The following is a 20,900-nucleotide window of genomic DNA, read 5'->3' as shown; positions in this document are numbered from 1 at the left end:
GAAAGAGGAAAGGTATCTCCCCCCCTCCGGCCCCTTCAAGAAGGAGGCAGATTGGGAGCAAGGTGACCAACAGACTTACTGTGGGATCGTCTGCAGGGCTCCGAGGCCCTCAAACAAACAGGAACGTGAACGTGCCGTAAAAAAAAGGTCCAGCAAGCACTCTGTAGAGCCATGTACTGTGGTCTATAAAATTCCAAGCATGGAGACGGAAACATGTCGCTTTTCAATAAAGGAAAGCCCACTCATTAACGGTATTGTCGAGAAAACGAAACAAAACAAAAGCCCCAGAATTCTATACAATGTACAGCCCTTCGAAAGAAAAAAAAAAAGCCCATTCCCCTAGATTCTCTTTCAAGAACAACAGAAAGACTTTTGTTACTTTCTCAAAGGGAGCTACCTTTTATGAGCTTATTAAGGTAACTACTTCTTTTCTTTCCGTGTTTAAGTGACATTCTGTTGTTTCTCTAAGTGGCTTCTCCAGCAGCCTGGAGTCGCCAGCCTCTGCCAGGTGTCCAGCCGGCTCCCCTCGCTCGGTCACTGTGTGGGCCACCTAGGCTCCAGGGCCAGGCTGCTCTGAAGTGGAGAATTCCAACTGTCACAAATGAGGTGGTGATTCTGAAACGGGTCTGGCATTCCTCTGGGGTTCAGAAAAGACCACTGACTTCATTTGAAAAAGCCAGACTACTATAGGGACTAGAGGAAGAGGTTTCTTTCAGCATCGCCTTTCTTTAAAAGGCAGGTGGCCAAGACCCTCACAGTATTTGGCGTATCTGGTGCGTCACGCTGTGGATTTCATGGCTGCCGCCCGCACTCCCCACCCCACCTCCACCCCCGGCCCTTGGATCCCAGGGAGAGATGATGGAGCGCTTCCTGGACTCTTACCAAAGTAACCAGTACTCCCCTAACTCAGATCGTCTCATCTCTGATCAGAGTGATCGGACTCCCCTCTTCAACAGTCAGTAACAGCGTTCTTGGGCTGAAAAAGGTGCACGAATACCCACAGTGGGGGAGATGAGGTGCGCGGTCAGCTCCATGGTAAACAGGTTTCTACTCCTTTCTATTCCTTTGGCTGCATCCTCACAGGGTGTGCTTCCAACACTTACCAGGGAGAGTGTCGGGGGAGCTGAGGTGACTTGGGGAGGCGAGGAAAGGGGATGAAGAATTTCCCCTGGCACAGAGATGGATTTCTTTCCCCAGTGGAAAGCCAGCGTGTTTTTCTCCCGGCCACACTGATCGTTTCTCATAGTAAATAGCATTTAGATACCTCTCGGCAGCTCACGAGGGAATTAGGACAGGCATTATTGTCCTCTTTTACAGACAAGGAAGGGAGATTCAGAAAGATGAAGTTATCTGTCCAAATTGCAGAAGTGACAAATGGTGGAGAGAGAACTCACTCCCACGATTCCTGTTCTTCATATACCGCAACGCCTTAGGGTGCCAACAGGCAGACACGGGAGATACATTTCTCTGCCTTGGCTTTGGTTTCTCCTCTTGGTTTAATCGTGTACTTTGGGAGAGGTCATTGCCACCTTTTGCAGCTCTGCGCTGTCTCCACGCCATTCTCATGTACCAGTTCACCCCCAGGAGTACCATCTCCCACAACTTGCCATCATTCTCAAGTCTCTCCTCACCTCCTCCCCTCCACCCTGCCACTTCTCATCCCCTCGTTGTAGGCCACAATCTCCATGACCATGTCCCGTCAGCAACGTAGCAGGAGGCAGCAATGAGGCTGACCTGAGATCCCAGAGAACAGAAAGGCAAAGATCGCGGGTAGGAGGCTTGAACAGGAAACGTTTCCTAAAGGAGGTGGTGAGTCTCTGTTCAGCCCTGAAAAGACTCAGAAGGATGCGAGAAGGCGACAGAAGCTTGGTGAGATCAGGAGACTGGCTTGATTAGAGAGCAAGAAGACGAGGTTAAGAAATGAGACACTCCCGGAAACAGAAGAGGAATGACTTTAAACAGCTTAAGCAGGTTGACTGCTTCATCATTAAAAGGCAGAGAGATAAAGGTTTAAACTCACCCGCAAGATTTCTTCAACACAGCTTGGGTCACTGGGAAGGCTCACCTAAAACAAAATAAACAAAAAAAGAAAATTAACCATAATCTAGTTATTCTCAGAAAAGCATGTTGTATAATATTTTACCCTGTAGGAAAAATTGTAAAGGAAGTAAATATAGCTATACATCTGGGGTTTTCCCCCTACGAAATACAAAGCAGTAAGTATCTGCAAATGGCCAATTTTGTTTTCTTTTACGGAAGCAGTAAGACCACAGTACAAGATGCAGAGAGGGCCTGGCTCTGTCACTGGTTTGCTCTGGGACACGGAGCCACCCTCCCCTGTCCCCCGAGCTTCACTTTGCTTATCCATCCAAAGAAGGAGCTCGCCTTCCTGATCTTTGAGGCCTCTTCCACCCACTGACATATTTTACCATGTTATTCATAATCACAGATTTGTAAAAGAGGACGCCTATATGAACCACTTGTGTGATTAATTGAAGTCCCCTTTTAACTCAGGAGTCCAATCAGATGCCTACAGAGAGAATCTCACAAAGTGAACGCCCTGAGCTTTTCTCCTCAGTGTGACACCTTCCTAATCAATCAGAATTCAAGCGACTAGCAGAGCTGTACCGAGTACTGACTCCGCACCTGGCACATGCCCTCTCCTTCAGGAGCTCCAGAGTCAGTGAGAGCAAGAAACCAAATGCCAAAGTGAAACACCAGCTCTAAAGCTGTGCTTGATGAGGGGCCTGAGGGTGGGACCACCAGCTGGAGGAAGGTCCACCAGGTGTGATGGCACCTGTGCAGGTACGGGCATCCCCCAAACCTTCCGAACTCTCTCCTTCACACCTTCACACCTTCTCCACGAAGGCAACTTGATCACCTCCACTTCCCTCCAGTTCCAGTAGGGAGACCATTTGGTCTCTTTCACTCACTGCCTTGGGAGGTAAAAGGCCAGTCCTGTAAAGAGAGTACTGCCACAGAGGCCGTAGGTTCCAGGCCTCTCGCAAGGGCAACTAAGTCCTAATCCCCTAGTTACTCTGATAGATTAAGGTATAAACACAACTGTATTTGAGGAAATGGGGAAGAGAATATGGCCCCAGTTTCCCTCGATCTTAAAAAAATACATGCTACAATCATCAGTAAATCTTAAATGAGCATAACAGTCACTACTGTACATACATTAATTTCAACCAATATTTACTGACTACCTTGACTACCTACTCCACGGAAAAGTCCCTGCTCCAAGCAGCATAAAATCCCTAGTGGGGAATTAGAGAGTCAACAATAATGAGGGGGCCATCCAGCCTGGGTTATAACCCAGTGTGGTTCCAGTGTACACATGTTATTCTGCTGTCATTACTGACAGTGTCCCTTTTCACCCTCAAAAATGTCCTGATTCGGACGACAAATTATACAGTCACCCTTCCAAGAACACGAATACTGAGCGGAAAGAACTGTAGAAGGAAAGGCTGACAAATTGCCTGGGCAGACATGGTAAAGAACCTTAAATACAGGCTCCCGATAGGGAACCACACGTGGTTTGGTCTAGCAGAGATCATTCATTCATTCATTCATTCATTCAACAAATATTCTTTGAGGGCCAGGGACTGTGCCACCAGGCTTGTGGTCGGCAAAGACACAACGGAAAGAAGCAGAAGGAGACACAGTTTCCTCCCTCGTGGAGTTTGTAGACTCAGGAAGAAGGTGGGTGTGAAGAATCACATAGGTAATGGACGACTGTTACCGTGGTAAGTACTATAAAGCAGAACATCCCATGGACACCAGTCCTGCAAAATGAAAGGTTCCGTGTCCAAAAAAGTATGGGAAATGCTGCCATGCATCCCCCTCTTGGCAACCCATGATGCAACTTAGAGGCTCTGAGACACCTATGTAATTGGTTTAAAGCAGCATGTTCCCAACCTTCTTGACTACTGATTGTTGGGTTTTTACCTTTCACGTGTGTGTTTTTTTTCCCCAATTAACAATGATCGCCATTCCGTAGAATGGGTGTTTGCAGAATATACACTAGGAGAGGCTGGTCTAACATATTACAGGATCACAGAACTCAACAGATTATTCTTAACGGCAAATAAAATCTCATTCCAAGGACTTCCCTGGTGGCGCAGTGGTTAAGAATCCGCCTGCCAATGCAGGGGACATGGCTTCGAGCCCTGGTCCGGGAGGATCCCACGTGCCACGGAGCAACTAACCCCGCGAGCCCCAACGACTGAGCCCCTGTGCCACAACTACTGAAGCCTGCGTGCCTAGAGCCCGTGCTCTGCAACAAGAGAAGCCACCGCAATGAAGAGCAGCCCCCGCTCGCTGCAACTAGAGAAAGCCCGCGTGTGCCAACAAAGACCCAATGCAGCCAAAACTAACTAAATAAATAAATTTTTAAAAATATCTCATTCCATTGCTCAAGGCTCTAGCAACCGTATTTTCCAAGACAGTTGTTGAACTTCTAACATATACCTTCCCCAAACACAAAGGTCAAAATGATTACAGCCAAGACTTAAATCTTCAGTGTGGTTGTCCCATTGTATCTGTTGGGCTGCCAACGCTCATGAAAAGGTCTTTGCTTTCCCTTTGCCACACAAACACACAAATGTTAATTTTGAAATAAAAGTGGGAAAAAAGTATCAGTCACATGCAGACACAGCGAGGACATCTGCCTGCGAGTCTCAAGAGTTGGGTGGGAGGCTGATCCTACCCCTTGGGCACAGGACTTCACGATCTTACCCCTCTGAGTTCCAGTTTGCCCAACTATAAAATAAAATCGAGTAAAATAAAAGGACGATAAGAGTAATACCTGCTCCTTTCAAAGCTCACAAGGGTTTCTGCGAGCAGCAAATGAAATAAGGTATGTGAACGCGCTTTGTAACCCGCAAAGCCCCTCACGGTGCGTTGGGTTTTTAGCCCCTGCCCTGCTGGTCTCCTCACTGCTTTATTACGAAGCCCAGTCTTCTCGTCTGCACAAGGTAAGATCTGACTCACTCTTGCCAACCGCAAATATCATGTCTACACCTGGTATTATAAATATCCGTTTCCTTATGGGGAAATGCTGTCAAAATAGAAAGAGTTGTGGACTCTGGGGAAGAACTCTGCCGACACGGACAGTCAAATAAATATGCATCCATACCGAGCGTTCAGATTTTCTTTTTCTTTTTTAGAAAATACTGGAATCCAGCATTGACATGGAGTCACCAGTCCCGCAAAGTCATCTAGTCCTGCTCTGCTGCTCTTTTCACCGCAAGACAACTCATTTGAGCCGCAAGTGGTTTTTTCCCCCCCTGCAAGTGCTTTTGAATTAGCCAGCGAGCATCTCCTCTGTGCCTAGAACAGTGCTGGGCGAGGGGGGTCGGTGACACAAAGAGCCGTCAGACTTGGCCTCTTTCTCTCGGAGTTAAATGTCTAGATGGGACGGGAAAACAAACAATTGAGACCCACTGGGACATACATTGTAAGGTGGTGACAAGGGTAATAGGATCGCATTCATTCGCCCGTCCGCCTATTCATCAGTTCTCCCATTTACTTCTTTAGACAACAAATCCTGACTGAGCTCACACTGTGCTCAGGACGGTGCCAAGGGGAGGATTTAAAGACACCAAAGACAACATAATTTCTGCCTTCGAGACTCCACGCAAATTGGGGGAGACAAACATTTACAGGGGAAACAGACAATACGGAACAGGAGGTCTGACTTGGGTGTCAGGGGTACCTACCGGGTTCACGGACAGAGCCATGTCCGACAGGAGGTCCCAGCCGCCGAGGTCCCCATCGCAGTCCTCGCCCCATAAGGGGGGGAGAGGCCAAGGATTTGACATGGCCGAGCAGTGCCGGGGCCACCTGAGGCCACTTCAGGCTCAGAGCCCCCTGAGGAACGGCACCCAGGTCACTCACACTGCGCTCTGGACAGAAGCCGGGCTCAGGCTGGGGCTCAGCCCCCGCTGCCTGGTTGCTCTGTCTGTCTGTCTGTCTGTCAGTCTGTCTCTCACAGCCCCGTCCTCTCGCAGGAACTGTGGAGGAGTCACTCGGACAGGTGCGACAGGAGACAGGAGGAGAACTAGTGGTGACACTGGGATTAGAACTGCCGCCTGACGAGTTGCCAAGCTGCCGCTTAATTCCGGAGCCACCTTCGCCTCCCTTTCAATGCACTCTTGAGTATTCAGAGAGTCCACAAAGCGCAAGTTAGCCACTCAGAGCCGGCGATCTCGTGCATCCCCCTCTCCGCCCCCTCCTCCGGGAGCAGAAAGCGAGCTGCACGCCGCCCGGGGAGGCTGTGCTCTCACTCCTGGCCCCAGACTACCCTCTCGGGCTGGGCACGGACGGGGTCCTCTAAGGGCCAGGGAAGGCAGGCGCCCATCGGGCAGGTGCTGAGTTGACTGAGAGCCCTTCCAAGTGCCTACCCTCTCGGCGTGTGCCGGTGCAGGCTGCCACCCCATGTAGCCACACGGGGACCACGCGCAGATCATCTGCCTGGTGATAAAGACATATCTTAGGAAATGATCAGGGTACCTTTAAATCATCAAGTATTCAATTAACTGCAGGAACAATAAATGAATTGCATAGGGTGTTTTAATCATTCTGGAATTAATCAGTTTGGAGCGTACTTCTTGGCGATTAGGGTAATACAAGATATCAAAAATACCCTGATTGTGGCATTGAGAGACACTGATAGAAAACACGAAGATTCATGTAAAGCATTAAAAGAACCATGGTCATCACACGGTTAACCCAGTAGAGCGGGATGCCTGTCTCTGAGTACGTTTTTATTAAGTGATTGCGAGGGAAAGGAGGTCATTTTTTTTTTTCTAAAATCACCCTGAAGTTTTCCCACAAAACCTGGCCATCTAAGTCCACTATTCTAGGCATGTTTCACCTTGACAAAGACTTCGCCCAGTAAAATTCACAAACTGCAAGTTTAATTGCCAGTGAACGCTTGGATTCTCCTAACAAGCGCAAGTGACACTGAGTGACACATCACTAACACCAAAATCCATGCTACCGGCCCAGTTAAACAAGATCCACGACCGACACCGCCGGCAGCTTCCAAACTAATTCCATTTGTATTTTCATTAGCAAATTGCCCCATTCATCCCCACGACTGACCGACGACACAGAGATCCCCTGACACGGCATCACTAACGAAATGAAAACTCAGGTTATGATATTCTAGTAGCAAATGAGTTTTCCGGCTTCTTAAAATGTTTAATCCCCATCATCGGTCATTTGTCCAAACAAGGAGCAGCAGCCTCTGAAGTTCCCATTCGCACTCACTTTGAGATCCCTTTATTTCCCCTCCCCATCCAGGGAGTCCCCGTTTTCCAACTTGGAAAAGGACGAACCCAGTTCAGGTTAAGATCTTTCTGTCTCTTGCTTCCTGCCTCACCTTAACCTGTCCCTATTCTAGTTTGTATTCACGAGTCTACGGTTAAACGGGAACAGTTCACATAAACCGCAGACAGAAATCCTCAGGTGATATAGCTTTAATCAAAACAAAGAACGTTTCACAACAGTCACATGGTACAGCCAACCAGCTCATCTTCCCATTTCGTTTTAATACAGCAAAAGTCCTGGGTGTCCAAGGAGTTGGTATTTAAAATACTGCTTCCGGCTAATTTTTAAGGGTGTCACATGGTCAAAATACCCCATGTAAAACAAGCTAATATTCACCATTCGCTCTAAGAAAAGAAGCAATAAAAAGTAGAGCATGACAGTCCCCGCTCGCTGCAACTAGAGGAAGCCTGTGCGCAGCAACGGAGATGCAACACAGCCAAAAATAAATAAATAAAATAAATAAATTTTTTAAAAGTAGAGCATGAAGATCAAAGGAATATACCACTTGCCATTTTAAGCTAAGTACAGAAAGTGACCCTGTGTCTAGAACCTTACGTGGAACTAAAACTAAAAAGGAAGAAGACTCAGCGATCACATTTTATTTATTTGAGCAAATCAGTGAGATAATTTACTGTGCTTTTCCGGGGGCATAAAGGGGTAGGGGAAAGAGCATGGGCTTTGAAGCTGGAGAGACTTGGATTTTAATCCCAGCTCTGATACTTAACTTGCTTTGTGGACTTGGGCAAGACACCTGAACTTCTCTGAGCCTCTGTTTCTCTATCTATACAAGGGGAATAAAATTCCACTTCGAGGACTGTCGTGAGGTTGAGATGAAGTGAGTCGTATAAAAGTACCTTAGCCTGGCAGTGGGTGCATCCGAAGTCTCCATCGGCACCTTTTATTCGAAGTTCCCTCTAAGGCTCTTGGAAAGTTGTCAGCACCCTGAACCTTGGAACCACTGAGTACATAGTTCAGTCGCCTTGGAAATTGGCCCCCATGACATCTTGTGAATGTCGCTAATTATGAAATCCTATTCAGCGGCCCAGTGCATAAGGAGTCTCAGGCTGCGGCTCCATCTGGTAGCTCTCACTGAAGGTGACAAAGGAGGCTGGAGATGGGACTTGAGGGGGTAAGACAACAGAGAGCGAAGGGGGGCTGAAGGGGAAGGGTGGGCGATGTGCTTCATTATGGGGACAGCTCTCCGCTGATTACATTAGGTATGGGCAACGGCGGAATGCATATGCAGAAAGGCCCATCATCAGTGGAGAGGACCTAACGGCAGATGGAATTTGAAGTGAAGAGTACTTAATTCAGTGGGCTCTGAATAGCCATTAGCTCACTGTTCATTTATTTGGTCTAATAACTAGTTTCTATAGAAGAGTGAGCTATAAACGGGGGTGGGGGTGGGGGGTGAAAGTCTTAAAGAAAAGTAAGGTACACATCTAGAAAGATTACCCTAAGAAACCAAGAGCCCTTCTGGAAGAGGCTGGCTGCCTGACCCACATTCCCCCAGGACGCCCTGCCTCTGGTCACCCGAGCTGTGCCTTCGCTGCCGGCAAGGCTCCCCAGGGATGGAGCCCCTCCTCCCACATTCTCCAGGCTTCTCGCCCAGATGCCTTAATCCCGCTGCTTTCACTCAAGCTGCATCCTCCTCCTTCTCTTTGCCGGCCTCCCAGACTCCGACCCAACTTGCTTGCCCCTTCCTGCCTGTGCTCTTCCCAGCCTTCTGTCCGCTCTCCGTGTCTGCCCTACAACCCAGAGACCTTCCAGCCACGGTCCCTGCCTTCTGAAATTCCTAGGCATGCGTACGACTCCTCAGGGCCCGCGGGATACCCACTTCTGTCCCATCCAAGTCCTAGCACGGAAACCAAGGACCATTTAAGATTAAAGTCTTCATTCCACGAAATCCCTACCTACTGCACTCCCATTAACATTAATGGCTATCCTGTGTGCAGGTCCATATGTAGTATCCACATCTCAACTTCAATTCTCTACCTCCTACACATGGACCATTTTCTCACTGATGCTAATTGTCAGATCCCGGGTACATTTCCTCTTCTTCTGCTGATGGTTTTTAAATGCATGGGAAACGCAAACTGATTTCTGTACTAACTAATACAAACGTGAGGAAAAGAGTTATTTCATGGAGAACTGTATTCAATATCCTATGATAAACCATAATGGAAAAGAATATATATTAAGAAAGAATGTATTGATACGTATGACCGAATCACTTTGCTGTACAGCAGAAATTAACGCAACATTGTAAATCAACTAGACTTCAATAGAAAAAAAACACGAGGAAGCAGGCAACTCATATACAACATGTAGCAGACACGTACTATAGGCCTCAGCTATAAAACTAATTTCACACCTTAGTCATCCGAAGATGAAACTGCATCAAAAGACCATTTACAGTTTCTTTTGTGACGAGTCCACATTCCAGATAGCATGGCATATGATGTATCACACATCATGTATTCCAAAGCCACCCCTGAATCCTTAGGAGTGGCTAGGGGGACAGGAGGAAAATCAGGCAAGCATGATGTCCCAGAAAGCCAGAGAAGAAAGTGTTTCAAGGAGAAAGCAGCCATTCCGTAAGATAAGGATGCAGAATCGGCTGGGTTCGGCCGATCCTAGGCCATCTGGGCCGTCGGCCACCTTGGATAGAGCCATTTCAGTGGCATGCCGTGGATGTGAACCTCACCTCACCGGAGTGTGCTGAGGAGAGAGCGGGAGGGGCGGATGCAGGAGGGAATAAACAATTCCCGCTGTGACAGGGAGCAGAGAGATGGGGTGATAGGATGTGGGGTCAAGGTTTTTCTTTGTATTTTAAGAGGGATGGTACTAAGGCATATTCATATACCAATGGGTATAACTCAGTGGAGAGGGGAAGAAACGTATCGCAAAAGAAAAAAATGGATGATTGTAAAAGCAAAGTCCTTGAGAAGGAGCGAACAGATTAGGACACAACTGGAGGGGCTGGCCTGAAAGAGGAGCGTGGACCCTTCTGGACAGTTCTTCCATTGTAACGGCAGGGAAGGCAGAGTGCCTTAGGTACATAAGCAATTGGGTTGGAGAAATCAAAGACGAGAAGATGAGAGGGTACTTGTCTGATTGTATCTATTTTTCTCTATGAAGTATGTGGCAAGGTCAGCAGTGGAGAACGGGGCTGGTTATTGGAAACATGCGGAGAAAGGAAAGGTGGAAAAGGTTCTGTTGGAGAACAGGAAGAGGGGTAGGCTAGGAAAGTATAATAGAACTCTCTGGCAATATTGAAGAGCGAGAAAGAGGGAGCTATCGTGTGAAACACTGAAGGAGATGCTGTCTATGCCCACAGTACGGAGATGAAGGAAGGAGGAGGTAGGGGAAAGGAGACAATTGGAGGCCAAGTAGCCTCTGGCGATTTAGAAGGAGGTGGCACTCTGCTCCCCACTATTAGCTACTGCACTTTCCCACACTGATTTGCTAATTAACCACAGCTCACAGTTCTCCAACTGCTCTAATCTATAAGGGACTTCATTCTGAATGGAACAAGCAGAGCGCCCAGGATCACAAGCAATGATCTGCTGGGATTCCACAGTGGTGAATCTCACATGACCCACAAGCCCGGATGAAGTGGAGCGCGGGGCCTGAGGAACGCCTCTCTGGGGGCTAAATGAATTCAACTTTGTCCCTCGGGAAGTAGAGAACTCCATTAACCCATATCCTCATGAGAGAGATCATTCCTACAGAGCATTGGAAGGAGTTTCCAAATTGTTTAAAGAAGAGCTGTTTTTAATCACTTAACTATTTTGTCCTTAAGAAAACTTTTACACATTTACTATGTTAGCAGGAGACATTTTAAAGTACGATTATCTTTTATAATACGTCTTGGATTGACAACTTCTTCTAAGCATTTATGGTTTCTAGAGATACAAGACTTCCTCACCAGGGGGGAAAAATGAAGTGGGAGTTCAGATTTTTCTGGTAGCTTCTGAAGACACTACCACAGGCATGTTATGGGGTCTTACATTACATGCTGTAACCCCATTTAGAAAAGAACCTTTTAAATATGTATCTTTGGCTCCTATTTTCTGAAAATCTTTCAGAAAGGAAAGGTTTTCCCTTGACATTCGCAATCCCTCACCCTAAAGAAACTCCTTCCGTCTTCTTCTAAATACATAGCTAATGATTTAAATGTCTGCTTTAAAGCAAGAAACCCGGATTTCAGTTTGATTTTGCTCTATAGCTACATTTTCCTTAAAGCAACGCCAGTGGAATAGACTTTACAAATTGTACCCATACATGTCCTCAATAAAAAGGTGACAACAGAATACACTTGATAGAAAGTGTCTCCTCTTTCAGACTAACCTCTAACGAACTTGGCGCCTTCTTGACTCTCTAAATCCTGCACTTAGGATTGTCTTAATTGCCAGTGGTTGACACCGCGATGCCACAGAGAGAGACCTACAACTGCTCTTCTCTGACAGCGATGATCTGAAAGAACAAGCCCTGTGCACGGGAAGTGAATCCTCGCCAGCTCCCCTATTATTTATAACTCTAATTAAAACACTTTTATCTATTAATGCCAAGAGACACTACTAAATATATTCAGGGAAGTTCACATTTTTTCTAGGCTTCTGGAATCTCTCAGATCTGCACCCACTTACATGTGGTTTAACTGCTCACTAAAATGAAATGATAGCTAAGAATAACTCCCTTCCATTAGATTTATAAATCTCATTAATTAATTCTACACCTCCAATGGTGTAGAGACCAAACTCAACTGCAAGATCTAATTAAAGAGAAGTAAAAAAAAAAATGTTAAGAAACAACACTGAGATTGAAACACAGAAGTAACTGTTTAGCCTCAAATTAATGAGGCGCTATGCTAAGGAAGCATGTCCATTAATCCCTAATGAGGACTTTAAACACATTAAAACTTCCTAATACAAAATGTTTGCCTTCCCTTTATCCAATAACAAATAAGCCAATAATTTTCTGGCTCTAAATGACACTGTTAACTGTCACGGCATGTTTTATTTGACAAACCCTCCATTCAAATACTGTAAAACCAATTAATTTGCCTGCTGTGAAATGTGTTTCTTGGTAGCTTTTATGTGATTTTTTTTCTTCTCAAAGGAATGTAAATAGGAGGTCAATGTAGGTGCCTGGTATTGCTCAAAAAATATGCCACAGTAGCTATAGGTTGTCTCTCCTGTTTGCAATTCAAATGAGTTGAAAGACAACCTTCATTTTCAGGTCACAATCACAGACTGGTTTCCTGATAAGGAAACCGTGTCAGAGTAATAGGTTGATTACCATGAAGAGGATGCCATATTTGAGAATGGAGAGTTGGCAAAATTACCACTTTGTTCGATTGTAAATAATGCTTCACGACCCTGGCCCTTACCGACCTGGTATGGTTACCTATCTCCTGCTTCATCCAGCCCTCCCCCAAATGCACCTGCGTGTGTGCCCAGGAAATCACTCTCTAAAATTGGAGTTTATTCCTGATGCTTTTATCTGAAAACGGCACAATTTGTTACACTTTTTTGTTGGCAGAAAAATCAATAGAACAAACACAAGAAGTTCCTGTTTCTTAAACTTCCCCTGGGCCTTACTTAGTATCTCCAGTTAGCTTGAGAGATGGCCCTAAGAGCCCTTCTGCCCAGCATTTATGGAACACTCTGAAACACTTGGCTCGTAGAAGGGCATGGCACTTTTCCAGAAAATCACTCTGCAAACACAGACCCTTGACACCGTGTCATAAAGAAAGGGTCTGTGACATTACGTGTGGGCCCGCGCTGTGGAGCATCTCGAGCCCACTGCCTCATACATTGAAGACCAGAGAGGGAATGATACATGGTGTCCCATGGTTTATGGAGTCAAACAGTTTACGCCAATTAACACGAACAGCACATGCAGGACACCAACGATCCTAGCTTGTCTCACATCCACGTGAAAACCTGGGACTGATTATTTCTTAGCCGTGAAAGTAAGCAAGATAAACAGACACCTGGCAGGTGCTTATAATTCCAGGTACAATGACAACACCTTACTGATACAAATAAAATACATCCAGTGAAATAACCACACTTACTCCTGACTGGGATCAATGTGTTGGGGTATTTCCAAACTTGGTGCTTGGCAAATCTGTTCACGTTAAGAAACTTGTGCGTTATGTACAGTGCACTAGGCATTATGGGAAATTCGGTAGATGATAAAGACTAAATGTCCACAAGGAACATCTACTTAAGAGCAGACAGGACCTATATACCAAAAATGAGTAATGACAGTACAAGTTGGCACATATTTTCTGATCCCTGAATCAGGCACATGGGCAGAAGGATTTTACTTTGGGGATGACATGACTTAGATGGCCAAATATGGGAATGTCCAGACCATCTAATACGGGGAGAATGAAAGTGATTATTTCAAATCAGCACTCTCCTGGAAATCCCAGACTGTGTGGTGACGCTACTTTTAAGAGACAGATGAATGGCTTTCACGATAACTGTAACAGGAAGCCACAGATGAAAGAAACTGTCCATGGCTCTGGGGTGATCGTGCAAGGAAGTGGGACTTGACCTTGATTTTGAATAAGAGAAAAGATTCATATAGGTAGTGACTATGGCACTGTATGACTTTGGGCAAGTCACAGTTTCTCTAGCTATAAGACCAACGGGTTGGCCAAGGATCTAGTCTCTAAAGCAACTCCAATCTGTTAAAATGAGTGTATGAATCTGTGGTCCGAAGCAAATTAATTTCAAAACTTGAACTTGTGTTCACCAGCTGATCTCTAATTAAAAGAAGTCTCCAATCGAAAATGAAATGCTATACATTTCACAGGGACAGAGCCTGCATGATCTGCAGAAGTAAAAATGTCAAGCCGTCCTGGCAAATATTTTCAAGATGGCAGCAGATAACAGGCTTTAGGACTTCAGTGGAAACATTAAAATGTGGACAGTTCCATTTTTCATATTAGGGAGACCACTATGACAATTAGATGTCATTCTCAAAAATAACATGTTGGCCACAAAGACAGAGTGCCTCAGTCATGTGAGGGCTTCTCGTTAAGTCAGAAGTTCTCGCTAAATGGTAGTGAAAATACAATCGGTACTTGGCTAAAGGTCCATACCCTTGAAGCCAAAGCATGGAGAAATGGCTCTGTTTGAAACGATTCTGAAAAATCCCGTAAGAGCTCCTACATCTTCCGTTTTTAATCAAGATTTGGGAATGTACTGAGACCACCAGACATCAAGCGTGCTTGCGACCTTTTCAACTGTCAGACCAGATAGATTTTTATCTTCTGTGAATCAACCGAAAGCCTCAAAGGTGCAGTGCCAGAGCGTGAATCCATTTCACTAGACAGTCATTGAAAGTATAATTCAAAGTGCAACTTATTTTCACATTTTCTACCACAATACTTTTGGCAGCCCAGGGCAGAAAGTCAAAACCTGGTTTCCAATGGAGACCGCTTCCAGTGGTTTCTAAATGTTGGCAGCAAGAATTCCTTCTTGTCAAAGAGATCAGCAGTCACTGGCTTTCATTAATTTATTTTCAATGACTGCTGCTTGCTCTCAGGAAGCCTTTCTTTACCTCAGGATGTTGACCTGCTGTTGGACCCCATCAGAAACAGACACGGAGAGACACTGATATATTAGGAGATTGGGAGATTCCCTCCAGTGGCCTTCACAGACTCCACAACTTCCATTTATTCTCACGGAGGCCATGAGCACAAAAAACAAGATTTGTGGCGAAGACATAGCTGGAATCTATAAAAGCTCCCAACACAAGATGAATAAACCCAGCGATATATAGTACACTGTAAAGTGTTATCTGAAGATCTTTAGAATCGGTTTGAAGGTCTTTCTTCATTCAAATGAATTATCATAAAGAAGAGGGACTTTTTAAATCTAAAATGATATACCAATTTAGATGATGTGATTACAAATACTTAGTGTGCCTTTAGTTGGGTACCCAAAAGGCTCTGGGCTGAGGGCTGGCTGTAAATAAACATTTATTATGATCACACTGATCTTGAAATTATCTAGCTGAGCACTTAGGTATACTTATAAAATGCATTTCATTAATTTCTAAATGTTCTGTCTTTGTTTTACAATATGTGCTCAAAAGGAAAGCACGACACCTTATCAGGGTGCTATAAGGCTTTTAGGCAGCATCTAACATCTATTTTGTCGAGATAAGCTTTGCAATTAGCGTTTTCAAGAGTCTCAGTTTCTCATCTCTATAAATGATAATCTAACCCCCAGTGAGATCTCCTTTATCCTTAATGTGAAGATATTAACCCCTTAATTCAAAACTCTAAGAACAGCACCCTGGTGGCATATGAAAACAAAAGGGAATGAGGCCATTTATATGAGGGCAATATTTAGAATATGGTCTACTGTTATTGCTACTGAGACCAAGGCTCAGATACATAAATCCTCGGAAGTTTCGTCCTTGCTGGGCTGCGAAGTCCTTTCACATCCTCTCTGCTCCCCACCTGCCACCCTGTATCATTTGTTCCTCATGACAGCCCTGTAAAGTAGGCGAAGAAGGTACAATAAGCTTCATTATAAAGATGAAAAAAAATCTGTGCCTTCAAAAGGTTACATGACTTGTCTGAGGTTTTATGGCCACTTAGCGGCGAAGACGAGCCCCTAGGTTTTCGGGTACCCAATCCAGTGTGTCTTTTGCTATTTCATGCTCCTGGTCTATACACATGGACTTAGACTGCCCACTAAAGCCTGAGGAATTCAGAAGCCAAGTTCATGAACTGCAATGAAGGTTCCCCCCTAAGATGAGAGGATACTTATCTCTGTTATAGGGCAAATAATGTTATCCCCAATTCCAAACTGACTACCAACCGACAAGGCCAAAAAACCCTGATGGCCTACAATGAGACCTACAATGAGTCTGGGCATTGAAGAGCACCTGCTATGTCACTGGTAGACCAGGCCCTTCCTCCAGCCAGGCCTCCACAGATGGTAAGCAGTGAGAACTCAGGTTCAACATCGAGGTCAGCACCTTGCTACTCAGATACTTGACTGCCCTTTAGCTTTAGTTCTTGGTTATCTTAAAGCCAACTGAAAGAAGTTCCTACAGGTTCGTTGGCTGTCCGAATATGCCGTGAAAACTGGCCTCCCGCGAACACCTGAAGTCAGTGTTGACTTGAGGAGTCGTGCATCGGTGGGGAAATGAGCTTACCAGCGCCAGCCCCTCCAGTTGTGTCCTAATCTGTTCGCTCCTTCTCAAGGACTTTGCTTTTACAATCATCCAGTTTTTTCTTTTGCGATACGTTTCTTCCCCTCTCCACTGAGTTATACCCATTGGTATATGAACATGCCTTAGTACCATCCCTCTTAAAATACAAAGAAAAACCTCGACCCCACATCACCACATCCTATCACCCCATCTCTCTGCTCCCTGTCACAGCGGGAATTGTTTATTCCCTCCTGCATCCGCCCCTCCCGCTCTCTCCTCAGCACACTCCGGTGAGGTGAGGTTCACACCCACGGCATGCCGCTGCAACGGCTCTGTCCAAGGTGGCCGACGGCCCAGACGGCCTAGGATCGGCCGAACCCAGCCGATTCTGCATCCTTATCTTACTGAATGGCTGCTTTCTCCTTGAAGCCCAACATACTCTCCCCCTTTTATTGTTCCATTTGAGGAACGAGGAAACAGCCAAATCGAGCTGGCAAGGGCAACCCTTCCATCCTGAGAAATCTGGTTACTGAGAGTAAGATGGGCACTCTGAAAAAGGACTGCCCCTGACAGCCATTACAGGTAGATAGAAGCCTTTGGCCCAGAGCATTAAAGCTCTGACCATGATCTATTAAAATTGCTGAAGGGCAGAGAGGAGAGGGACCAGGTAAGAACTGAAATAACTCTATGATAAATGTGTCATCTGTCCCATGCAAAGCTAATGCTACTGGTTCCTTCTCAATGGAACACTTTTCAGTTGCTTGTCCAGTAATGGATACATTCATCTCCTGATAGACCGTTGACAGAGAAAGGGCCCTAGAGGCTATATACTCCAACCTCTAACGTGCAGCCCATTTTAAAGGATGAGGACAAAAGAAGTGCAGAGGTGAAATGATTTGCCCAAGGTCACACAGCCATGTGAATGGAGGGCCTGAGACGAAACTCTGGTCCATCGGGCTGAAAAAGCCAAGTTTTTGTAGTCTTGGCTTTACCACTGCTTACATAGCTCCTATGACAGGGGACTCATTATTTCCCGATTCCATTTCATTTAAATCAATTTATTTCAATTTAATGAAGCAACTCAAGAAACTCTGAGTTCCTTCTACTGGAAGATCAAATAGATCTGTCCACACGGTACCCTCTGTATTCTGCTGGGCAGTGAGGACAGGGGAATTGTGCCTTACCTTACCTCTGAAAGCGGTATCTAAGTGGAGCAGCTCTTCAGAAAAGTTTAAATAGTGTGAAGACATGGTGATTATTAAGACTGTGATGAAAATATTATATGTCCAAGAAAGCAGTGGGCAACAGGAAGAGAAGACACAGCCTCCCCTACCATCACCACCAAAGGCTGGATCATCAGAAAGTCAGAATCCAGCTTTGCCTTGAGCCAGTTATGGTAGGCAATAGACTGGATGGAGCTCCTACTTAGATTCTTTGGCTGTAGAGCACGGTGAGGTTCCCTGGGGTTATGGGTCATGGTCATTGCCTTGGCTTCCATAGCGCCATGTTCAGTCTAAACGACTGAGCCAATCAAAGCAAGGACACAAGGAAATACAAAGCTAGCAAATTGGAAGCACTGAGAAGACAAGGTTGGATGAATAAACCCGTTTTGTAAATTAGGATTTAAGTGCAGTAATTTGTTAATTTCTGGAGCGACATGCATTGGAGCAGCTGCAAGTGCCCCCACTACCGTAAATGATCCATCCCTGACTCCTCTCTAAGGATGTTTATTTCAAAAGTGAAATTTGGCACACTGAGTGGTATTTCTGGAAGGTTAGTCAGTCTCTTGTCTCCTTCCTTCCTTTCCCTTGTCTACCCAATTTCACTAATGCAGTCCTGACACCCAGCCCTTAAATGGAAGAGCCACCCCAAAGGGGAAATGATCGGTTTTAATGGGGCTCCCTAATTATGCATTGTGGTATATGCCACCATCCAAACCCTGACCTAATGGCAACCTCCAGGCCCAGTCCATCTAGACTCTAGAATGAACACTTGGTGGCAGCTGCCCCCAAGGCACACTGACTACCACCTGCAGACCACTGGCGTTTTACATAATTATTTTCACAACGCTTACTATACTAAGTTCAAGGTAAGGTGCAAAAATGAAAACTATGTGTCAACAAAGCCTTTTGCTGTTATAGCTTTAGTGTTAAAATGGTCATATAAGTGGCTATTTTTCACAGAAATGTTAGTTGAGCACTTAACAATGGGCCACTTAATCTCCATGACAACACTATGATGTAGGAATTATTATCCCCATTTTATAAATGATGAAAGTGAGCTTCAGAGAGGTTAAGCAATTTGCCAAAGGTCACACAGTTCAGACGTGATAAAGCCAAGGTAGAAAACCCTGTCTCTCTGATTTCAGACCATTGTATAAGAAGACTGACTCCCAATTGTATTATCAAAAAGTAAGGGATGCAGTACCCCCCTATTAAAAATATGTGTTATGCTATATTATTTTCACTTTGCAGAAGTCTTTTGTTGTGCCAATGTAACATAATGCAGCGAACATGAAAATACAAGTTGGAATTCAGTGAGCCTAACTTTCCCATTGTTCTGATGAGCATAAGGTTATACATACCCGACTCTGTAGGATAAACAAGCTATCGTGATTATTTCTTTAACTCACAACTGCTATGGCCAATACAATCACTCCAAATTAATCTATACAAAGTACATTGTGTAGCTCAATGAGCTATTTCATAAGCTCTCAAAGAGAAACTGATTAAAATGGCCATGAGAGAATTTGGTGCCATTTTTCTTTCTGTATAACAAATTAAATCAAACCAGAAGGTAAGATTCTGCTGAGACTGTTGAATAAAGACAAGTAATTCAGGAGGGAAAGTTTAAAAAAAGATTTAATTGACTTGCTGTGGGTTTCTTTCTGTATTTGAAACTTCGGTGTTTGTAAATGTGAAATATGTATGTAACAGTGTATCTAGAATAAATATACATCAGCCCACAAATGATGCCTAATTTTTCGAAGCCTGCCTGTCTCACACGTTCCCTCTAATGGGTCCACTACTAGTTTGTTTAATCTGTTTGGCTCTAATCAGAGAAAACCTACTCTTTTCAGTATTATCATCACTCATAGCTTTCAAAGTGAAGAGATCTTGTAGTCCAATCATGTTTGAAATGCTTCTTTGACCTTGATCGTGGCCAAGCTGACCCTCTGACAACCAGTTCCACTCTTTGGTCAATTCAAAATACCAATAGACCTGTATTTCCATCTCTGTTTCCGGAGCTCTAGGTTGGACAATAAATATGTCTCATAATGGTCCTGCCTAATTCTATCCATAAGAGGGGATTTTTTTTTTAATGTATGGTTTACCGTGGGAAGAGAGGGGTGGCCAACGGGAAAGAACCCTGCAGCTGAGGTCAGAGGGTCCTGGTCCTATTTTGCTCTCTAGATCTCTCTCAAGTTCTCCACCTATGAAATGAACAGACTGGAATAGCAGGTATCTCCAATTTTGCAGAGCTTCCCAAAGTAAGATTGCTGATCACATAGAATGATGATACTGATAAGCAGTAAGACTGCAAGTCACTTCATAATAATCTACAAGTAATGATTCCTTTCAGGAGGGTATGTTATGCTGTCATCCAGAACAGTCCATAAAGGCTGGACTATTAGGCCTTCATTTTGTCAAGGCAACTTTTGAGAGCCTCAAGACACATCATTTGAACCATCCCTCACTGTTTTTATTCTGGTAGTTGGGGGCCATTTTTCACACATCTGGCTGTGTGTCTTGGGTGAATCACCTCTGTTCTCTGGGCCAAAGCCTCCTCACTATGAAATAAAGGGGTCTGATTCTCTCTGTGGTCTATTCTGGCTCCTATATTATATAGGAGCCTATATAACTATGATTCTTAAGGACTCATGAAGTTTTATGGTGAAATCATCACCTTTGGCAATAACCAGTATTTCTGTCCTAATTCAGGGGACACAGATCCTGTTAGAATGGCGGTATGATCAGCCAGTGGGAAAACAAATGGAGCCATAGAAAACGTAAACCCACCATCCCTTTACTGCATCGAGTTCCTACTCCTTTTCTGGGGTCTAGATAAGGACTGCAGGAGTAGATTCGTAATTGTCTGAGATAAGGCACGTGTACGTATTTTATGAAATTGACATACCGCATCTCTGTAGAGGCAACATGTTCTTAGGATACACTTCAAAGCAATTTAAAAGCAAATAACAATCATTTCAAGAGAAGACAGAAAATCATATTTTTCAGTAGTTCTGGTGGGAAATATACCATCACGGCTCCTAAATTCATCAAGAAATTAATGCCTTCCAGGAGTGTCATTTCCCTCTCTAGAACATATTCAAGTGGGTGTCACTGAGCTCAGCCTCTTTTGTAAATATG

The 20,900-nt window shown here is 44.8% G+C and overlaps 1 protein-coding gene across 1 annotated transcript in view; it reads right to left on the bottom strand.

The window, feature by feature from the left end:
- AFF2 (ALF transcription elongation factor 2) overlaps positions 1 to 20,900 on the bottom strand; it is a 332,516-nt gene that overhangs the window by 187,264 nt on the left and 124,352 nt on the right. Inside the window, exon 4 of the mRNA XM_065900280.1 lies at positions 2,021 to 2,065. Within this exon, the coding sequence (XP_065756352.1) occupies positions 2,021 to 2,065 (45 nt within the window). The remainder of the gene's footprint in view (positions 1 to 2,020; positions 2,066 to 20,900) is intronic.

Source organism: Phocoena phocoena, chromosome X, assembly GCF_963924675.1.
Source record: "Phocoena phocoena chromosome X, mPhoPho1.1, whole genome shotgun sequence".
Classification (NCBI taxonomy): domain Eukaryota; kingdom Metazoa; phylum Chordata; class Mammalia; order Artiodactyla; family Phocoenidae; genus Phocoena; species Phocoena phocoena.
Note: the sequence above shows the minus strand (reverse complement) of the source record. Positions and strands in the feature narration are given on the sequence as shown.